The sequence below is a fragment of the Papaver somniferum genome, unplaced genomic scaffold (genome assembly GCF_003573695.1).
Source record: "Papaver somniferum cultivar HN1 unplaced genomic scaffold, ASM357369v1 unplaced-scaffold_131, whole genome shotgun sequence".
NCBI lineage: Eukaryota > Viridiplantae > Streptophyta > Magnoliopsida > Ranunculales > Papaveraceae > Papaver > Papaver somniferum.
The window spans coordinates 2,976,242-2,985,309 of record NW_020622270.1 but is presented as its reverse complement, the minus strand read 5'-3'; the positions used below and the strand labels follow the sequence as shown (position 1 = coordinate 2,985,309).

The 9,068-nt window shown below is 36.3% G+C and overlaps 2 protein-coding genes across 2 annotated transcripts; one reads left to right on the top strand and one right to left on the bottom strand.

The window, feature by feature from the left end:
• Positions 1 to 3,589: 3,589 nt before the first annotated feature.
• Positions 3,590 to 6,834, top strand: LOC113332423 (probable leucine-rich repeat receptor-like protein kinase At1g35710). The gene is made up of 2 exons (XM_026578969.1): positions 3,590 to 6,321; positions 6,425 to 6,834. Exons 1-2 carry the CDS (start codon positions 4,017 to 4,019, stop codon positions 6,832 to 6,834), a joined length of 2,715 nt encoding a protein of 904 aa, XP_026434754.1. The 5' UTR covers positions 3,590 to 4,016.
• A 140-nt stretch (positions 6,835 to 6,974) lies between these two features.
• Positions 6,975 to 7,829, bottom strand: LOC113332412 (probable auxin efflux carrier component 1d). The gene is made up of 2 exons (XM_026578959.1): positions 7,689 to 7,829; positions 6,975 to 7,416 (listed from the first exon to the last, which is right to left on the bottom strand). The coding sequence occupies exons 1-2, from the start codon at positions 7,747 to 7,749 to the stop codon at positions 7,223 to 7,225; spliced, it is 255 nt and encodes an 84-aa protein (XP_026434744.1). The 5' UTR covers positions 7,750 to 7,829; the 3' UTR covers positions 6,975 to 7,222.
• Positions 7,830 to 9,068: the final 1,239 nt, after the last annotated feature.

Below are 9,068 nucleotides of genomic sequence, written 5' to 3'. Positions count from 1 at the left end.
AATGGTGGTTGCTGATGTTAGATGGCAAGAACCGGTGGGCATGGATTGAATGCATGTAATTATATATGACCGGCAGCGATTGGATGATAGATGTATATATATTTTATTTTTATTTTTATGTTTTTTTCTCTTTCTTTTTTTTGATATGATAGATGTATAAACCATGTAAGCTGATCGCTATACCCCCGTCTAAACTTCATTACGCAAAGTTATTAGGCTACTCCAATATCTCTACTGGATTAATTTATTTATCGATTAAAAAAAATCTCTACTGGGTTTGGTGATTTTTTTTTCTAGGAGAAAAGGCAATAAGTTGTTTGAATTCTCTGAGTATTGCCTAACTGGGTTGTGTATGAAGAACTGACCTGAAATTTTTATTTTGTCTAATCGGAAGATATTTCTCGATGCATATCGGTTTCCGCAAGGTACTCGTGAATTAGATAACCGTAAAATACGACATAACACAAAAACGTTGAGACCTGGCCGTAGGCCGGAATGATACCTAGTAAGCAATATATAGTTGCACGTCAAGCCGTCTAGGAAAGATCACGACAACAAAACTATCTTTTATATGGTCTCTACACGAATAACATGGCTTGTCGGCCCATAATTCCATGACAGTTTTTCTTTTTCTTTGATTATTATGGCAGAAAGAATTTGGTGCTGGCTTTGATTCCCACGACTTTTTTTTTTAAATTCAATAGAGAATTTGGTACTGGTTTTTATTTTTATGACCATTGTTTTTTCTTAACCGGCAAAGAATTTGGTGCGAGAGTTTTGGTAACTGTATATGGGACTTGTTAATACAATTTGGAGGGTAAGGAATTCCAGATGTTTTGAAGCTCATTACGTGTATAAAACTGATGATGACTTGATTCAAGAAGCTAAGTCATTCGTCTTAGCTTGAGAAGCACCTGCAGGTCACCATGTCCACTTGAACTTCTCGAGTTCGGTGCTTTCCACTTGAGACTCTATTTTTATGTAATTATCAGTTCCCTTGTTTGTTTTCTTTTTCTCAGTTTTTTTTTTCATCATCATCTACTTACGGTAGAATTGATGTACATCCTTCATCTTTTAATACATCTTATTTTGTGATAAAAAAAAAAAAAATTTGGTGCGGGGGTTTTGAACTCAGATCACTAATATCCATTGATATATTACAATGACACCGGTGTACGTCATCTTTTAGCCGTAATTACTTAATTTCATAGGCTCAGATTTGCTCTGATGCAAGTGGAAACTAAGTTTATATTGCGTCATGTGATGTCCCCTGCTGGGGTAAGGCAAGGAAAAATTGAAGTGAGAGTGTTAATCTTAGCAAGCCAACGTTAACTTGGGTTTAGAAAATTCAGGCATTTGCCTCACGAAAATACTGTACATTACACAATAACCCAAATAATTTACTGGGTAATTCAGTTCTGCGGAAAATACCACTAACACACTGGATATTCAGATTTCCTTCTCAGTTTGGCTCATATTAATCGGTAATTCACATTAATGTCTTCACTCAGGTTGAGAACCTATTTATGAAGGTATTAAAAATTTGAGCATCCGTAATCCAGTGACATATCAGCTTCTGCAGAGAACAATTCCAGTGCTAGCCAGTAAGGAGTACATATGGCAGTTCTTAATTGGAAATCCTAAAGGAACTATAGGTTTCAATGATCACCATTGGTATTTGATAATCCGATTCTTCACTATAACTACAGATGACATGCAAAAACGGTGATATCAACTTAACTATCCACCTAACCTAACTAATGTTGCCTAGCTAATTAATCTTCTCTCTTTCTTTAATTTCCTGGCTAATAAGGAAATGAGATTAGATGCAAAAACCTCATTGCTGCAAGCTGGACATGCACCAAATAGTAACAGAGAGCCCCACTCCACCAAACCTTATTAAGACACCTAGCTCTCTTTTCTTTCTTTCGCAACTCCAATACAATTCTGTCTATAAATACCCATGTTTGTAGTCCAATCTTCTCTTCATTTCGATTAAATCCTGTCACTTTTTCTTTTTGCACCACAAATTACAAAAGTAAGATCTCATGATTGATCATAAACAATACCGGTTCTTGATGGCGGAGAATGATTCGTCCAGTAATAAATCAGCATGTACGTTCTTTTGTTATCATCATCGTAATATTTTTTGTTTGGTGTCTGCTGTTCGAATTACTTACTAGCTCAACATATACAACTATACTACGTACTGTGTAACTAATTTAATTCTAATGTTTGATTCATGGCAGGGAAACTAAATCCCAGCACGATGGTATCTCCTCCTCGTGTAAATTTAAAGACTATCGATTTTCACCATCACGGGGTTCCTAGTGGGACAATTTGGTGCTAGTTAACCATATGGTCTGCGCTGATGCGGCGGCCCGACATCAAACCTTAAGTTTTCACCCAAGCTAGGTCGCCGCGCGACATAGATATAAGATCTAAAGGGAGCACCATGGGAGGGGATAAGATATACGTCTCTTTCTTTTGCGTCGAATTTCTTCTTCACTTCACTATTTTAATAGCTTTAGGGAAGAATGGGTCGTAGGTTTTGAGATCATTTACTTTGGTGTTTTAATTTATGTTGCTCTTTATAAAAAGCAGGAGAACGTCTTAATATAGTATATGCTTTTGATCGATCATAAAAAAATGTAACTAGAACAAGCTTTTAATTAAGAATACTATACAGATACTAGAAATCCTTGTAACCCGAAGCTAAAAATCGTTTACAATATAAATGAATTTTTTAAGGGTACGTAGCAGCAACAAATGACTATTTGGAAAGAAAAAAAAAGACTATAACAAATGTGGTGAAACAACAAATGATCGGAAGAGCTTAAAAGTTAAAATTCAACACAGCGACCAGATTGACCATCCTACTATCCAAAGAACAAAAAAAAGACTAAAAATCGTTTACCATAGGAATCAACTGAACACCAACTCCACTTTCTATTATAATTACAATATTTGAATGGGAATTGACTCTCAAACTTTTTACGAACAATAAATGGGAACCCTACACAGATTGACCATCCTACTATAGTAGTAGTTAAACATACTGTACGTAGTACTAGTGTGTGTAATTCTGGAAGAAAAGGAGTGAGTATCAAACTTACAACAGTTTCATTCACAATTCAGCGATTGAGAATTTTTGAACGGTCATGTTCATGGCTCTGTATTTATTTTTCAACAAACTACGCGCGTACACATTAGGGGGAAGTCTAAAGTAATAAATTTTGTTAAGATTTTAGTGTCGACATTGGACCCCCACAAACAAAGATAAGATGGAATCACGTACCCTCAACAACAGGACATTTCCCACAGCTGACTTTGGCGTTTGATTTCCTACATAAATTGACTTCTGTTTGACAACATCGAGCCCCACTGGAGATTGGGTTAGAGCTGTCTTGATTCCTCCTAATCAGTGAAAATAGCATTTAGAGGTTGGGAGTTTTTCATAAAGAACACAACAAGTTATAAATAGCACACCCCTCTTTGAAGACTTGATTCATCTTGCAACTCTCTTGCAATTTCTAAAAATGTCATTACAAGTGGTATTGGCGTTGTTTTTGGTTTCGTTGCATCATGTTGTTGTTTTTTCTTATGATTCATCGTCTTCTTTAATTCATAGAAAACAGTTACCTGCAGTAAGAGAAGAAGTAGAGTCTCTTTTGATTTGGAAATCAACCCTTAAGAACCAAACTCACTCTTTGCTCCGTTCTTGGAAGAGAAGTTCCAATAGCAATACAACAAGTCCATGCAAGTGGGACGGAATCACTTGTAACAGCAAGGGAAGTGTAACTGAATTAAATTTAACAAGTTCAAATTTACAAGGTACACTTTATAGTTTCAACTTCTCATCTTTCACCAACTTTGTTAGCATTGACTTGAGCAACAATAAACTCTTCGGATTCATTCCCTTTCAAATTGGCAATCTTTCAAAACTATCCTATCTAAATCTTTTTATTAATACATTTTCCGGACATCTTCCGGTAGAAATAGGATTTCTTACAAATATGACTTTTTTAGATATTTCTCAAAATCAAATTAGTGGTCGGATCCCTACTTCTATATATAATTTAAGCAACCTAGACACTTTATATCTTGATCAAAACCAACTCTCCGGTACCATCCCTCCACATATCGGAATGCTAAAGTCCCTTACTCGCCTAACATTGTCCACCAACAATCTCACGGGTCCGATCCCTACATCTTTATGTAACCTCAACAACCTAAATATTATATACCTTCATGAAAATAAACTTTCAGGTTATATTCCTCAAGAAATAGGAAAGCTAAGCTCACTTATTGAGTTGACACTGTCCACAAACGATCTCGTCGGTCCAATCCCTACTTCCATTACTAAACTCAGCAAGCTAGACACTCTATACTTGTATGAAAATAAACTTTCTGGTACCATTCCTCAAGATATCGGAAGGCTAACGTCACTTACAGACCTTGAGTTGTCTACAAACAATTTCACTGGTCCGATTCCTGCTTCTATATGTAACCTTAGCGGCCTAAATACTCTATACTTATTTCAAAATAAACTGTCTGGTTACATTCCACAAGACATTGGAAACCTAGGGTCTCTTGTTGACTTAGAGTTAAACATGAACAATCTCAATGGTCCAATCCCTAGTTCTATATGTAATTTGAGCAACTTGGACATCCTACTACTTCATCAAAATCAACTTTCTGGTCAAATTCCTCAAGAAATTGGAAGGCTTGGGTCTCTTACTAACTTGATGTTGTCCTCAAACAATCTAACCGGTTCCATTCCAGGTTCTTTATGTAATATCAGCAACCTAAACATGTTATACCTTTTTAATAATCAACTTTCTGGAACCATCCCCGAAGAAATTGGAAAACTAAGTCTCGTTACTGACGTTGGATTGTGGAAAAATTATCTCACTGGTCCAATCCCTTCTTCTTTAAGCAATCTTACCAACTTAATCAAACTTAACATATATGAAAATCAGTTTTCTGGTACCATTCCTCAAGATATTGGAAGGCTGAGATCTCTTACCTACTTTGCTCTGTCTACAAACAATTTCGTTGGTCGGATTCCTGCTTCTTTATGTAATTTAACAGTTGGGATGTTGCCTAACTTGCAACGTCTCTATCTATATAATAATCAGCTTACCGGACCGATTCCCAAACAACTTGGAGGATGTTCAAATTTACTTGAATTGGATTTGAGTAGAAACCGTTTGAACGGAAGCATTCCACATCAGATTGGAAGCTTGATTTCATTACAAATCAGATTGGATCTCAGTCAAAATGAGTTGAGTGGAGAAATACCATCTGAGTTTGGGAAACTAAACAAACTAGAAAGATTAAATTTGTCACACAACAAGCTTTCCGGTTCAATTCCCTCTTCATTTGATGAAATGCTTAGCTTGACCACTGCCGATGTTTCGTACAATGAATTAACTGGTCCTATTCCAAACATGAAGGCATTTAATGATGCTCCATTTGATGCATTGAAGAACAACAGTGGTTTATGTGGTAATCACTCCGGAGGTTTTCAACTATGTGATTCCTCGGTTATGAATGCAAGAAAAAAGGCGAAACCAAGACTTGTGTTGATAATTTTAGTTTCACTGTTTGGTTCATTGTTTCTTTTGTTCATATTTCTTGTTATCTTTTTTCGCCTGCGAAAAAGACAAGTAGGAAATCTCGAGCAGGTGGATCAACCTACAGATACAAAACCAAAAAGAAACATATTTTCGGTACAGAACTATGATGGGAAACTTGTGTTTGAAGAAATTATTGCAGCAACAGAAAATTTTGATACTAAATATTGCATTGGGGCGGGAGGATATGGGAGTGTCTACAAGGTAGATTTGTCGACAGGCCAGGTTGTTGCTGTGAAGAAGCTTCACTCGTCAGATGAAGATTCTGAAATAGTTGATCTTAAATCTTTCGAAAATGAAGTTCATGCATTGACTGAAATCCGGCATAAGAACATCGTAAAACTCTTTGGTTTCTGCTCTAGTGTAGAGCGAAGAATCTCATTTTTGGTTTATGAGTTTGTAGAGAGAGGGAGTTTGAAAAAGATTTTATGCGATGGGGAACAAGCGGCAGAGTTCGATTGGACAAAGAGGATAAGATTCATCAGGGGAACAGCTAATGCAATTACATACATGCACCATGATTGCATTCCGGCAATAGTTCATAGGGACATATCTAGCAACAATGTCTTGTTGGATTTCGAATATGAAGCTCGTGTTTCGGATTTTGGTACTGCAAGGATTTTGAAGCCAGATTCGTTTAATTGGACATCACTTGCAGGAACATACGGATATGTTGCTCCAGGTACGTAAAACTTTAATGTGAAATTATATACTTAGTGATGTCTATCAACATTTTGAATGCAACAAAGTCTCACATCCATTTTTCTTAATGAATATTTTTACAGAACTTGCTTATACAATGAAGGTAACAGAGAAGTGCGATGTTTATAGCTTTGGAGTACTCGTGCTAGAAGTACTACATGGGAGGCACCCATCCGAGATAATCACATCACTCTTTCCCGAGCTCTTTCCATCGTTGTCATCATCCATGGCTACGAATCTTACGGGAAAAAATTTAATGTTGAAGGAAATCTTGGACCAGTGCGTTGGAGCACCAACGGATGTCGTGAAGAAAGAGATAATGTACTTTATGAAGGTTGGTCTCTCATGCTTACGTGGGGATCCACGTACTCGGCCAGCAATGCAACAAGTATCTGCAGAGCTATCGCTACCAGCTGAGAGAAGACCGTTCTTTGGGAAGCCCTTTGAAAATGTTACATTGGGAGACCTACTGATGGGGGATTCGCAAAAATGATGTGCAACTATATCGTCTGCGCATATTCATTCAATTGTTTCTTCTCTTATTATTCATTTAAGAATATTGTTCTTCTTTCAATATCAATCAAAATAAACTACTTTGTTCTTGTTTCCAATGATTTTGAAAGAAGTCAATAGTTCATATGTAAGGACTGTTCGGAGAAAAGAAGTATCACATTCGACAACTCATTTTCTTATTCACTCGGGAGAGCCTACTGATTGACTCGTAATAATGCTGGTGTAACTAACTTTTATTCTTAATCTTAATTATGTCATTTTAAGAATTTGTCTTTCAAGGTCCGTATCTCCCCACTGCATTTATTAAGTTCTTTTTGCATTCATCTTTACCCTCCAAATATGCTGGTAAGTTTTACGCTATACCATGATCAAAATGACCCAGTCATAACACTAGCAGGTGTCACAGTAGTGGCTTTGGATTCCCCATAAGCAGCTTCAGCGTGAAGCTCAATAGTTGAGCTAGAACCAAGTTTGGTCAAATTTGGTGCATCTCGTTCACCACCATTTATGGCATGTCTGTTTCCAGAACTGAACTGATCATCTCGGCGATGTTTTTCAAAATCTGAAATTTATTACAAGCAGCCCAATTTAGGTTTCACAAGTCTACACACATAATCAAAGAATCAGTAACTATAAAAGAAAACAGAACAACTTCATTCTAAAACAAGAAATGGACATAAATCATGCAAGATTTTGTTCCAATTTTCAGCTAAACAAATACTTTTGTGTTAACAGTTCGGCAATAGCAATCCAATTGAAACTTAACTCAGTATAAACCCTTAAAACAACCGAAGTGTTTGCAATTTATTCACTGCAGTTTACAATCTACATTACCTGGAATAGTATAAAATGTAGAAGATGAAGAACGACAGCTTGAACCGAACCAAATTATCATAGGGCTTTACAAGCAAAGTCCCCGCACCTCCCAATTTTTAGGTGTCTTTTCAACTAACAACGACAAGATTTCAAGTAAATCAGATATACCCAATTTGGTAAACAATGAAAAAAAAGCCAATGTTTTGATTATTGTTTGTATAAAATGCTTAAAACCTAAACAAAAGAATCGTCCAACAGCTTTAGATGATTCATAGTCCAAACACTAAATATAAGGATTCAAATTTCAGAAGAATAATACCCGATGAATGAGAAATGATGATATCCGATTCCAAAATGATTCCACAAAGTCTTCTTTTGAACTGAATCCGAAGAAGAGAACATAATATCATAATCTGATAAGAAGTTGTAACTCTTGGAAATTGAAATAAGAAATTGAAAGTATTTAGTGAAGGTTAATACTTGAAGTGTCACCAACATCATAATCCCGTAGAAATAGCATCGTTACACCAAAGAAAATATTAACCGAAGGTTAATATCCATAAACCAATTGAAGTACTTATCAGGGATTGATATTCCCTCGGATGGCTACCAGCGCTTCAATCGAATCTAACGGTAGTTATTTGCGCAATCGAATATATCAAAAGACAAACCACAAAACATTTACATAGACAAAAACTACACACATAGCAAAAAATTTGATTCATAAAATTCAGATTTCTATTTACATAGTTACATCCGATAAAACTAAATATTTCCTATATATACATTTGCATGAGAGTCTTTGAAAGCACAATTGCAAACGAGACATTCTTGTGCACAACTGCAAAAGAATCTACATGTTATCATGTTAAGCACATGTACAAAAGTGTGGACATAAGCAAAAAAAAAAAGGTAAAAGCCATATATGTTAGTCATTCAAAACGCGATTGATGATGGCTGAGATATTAAGAGTTTCATAGCATATCTCCAAAAAATTAGATCGACCAGCTAATCAAATTTGAAGCACATCCTTGGATGCACCTCAAATCCTCCAATTCCAACATCTCTGAAAATTTTGGCAAGCCTGTTAATTATCTTTTATGGTCTTCTCAAATGGCATGAGAATGCCATCCAGCAACACTTGGCAAGATGATGCGTCCAATACGGGTGAGCCATGAGCCATATCCCCTAATTCATCTGTACAAAGTTTACCAACAGCAACGATTTCACCATCCATATTCAACAATGAACACTTCTGCATGTCAACACCTACTGCTGATCACGCTAGTGATATGGGATGAGCAGGTGAAGGTGCTTGGCCTTGTTAACTTATATTAGCAACAGAAGCAGCTCTAGCAGCTGAACTGTCCATGATTTTCGAGCTAACTAATTATGGTG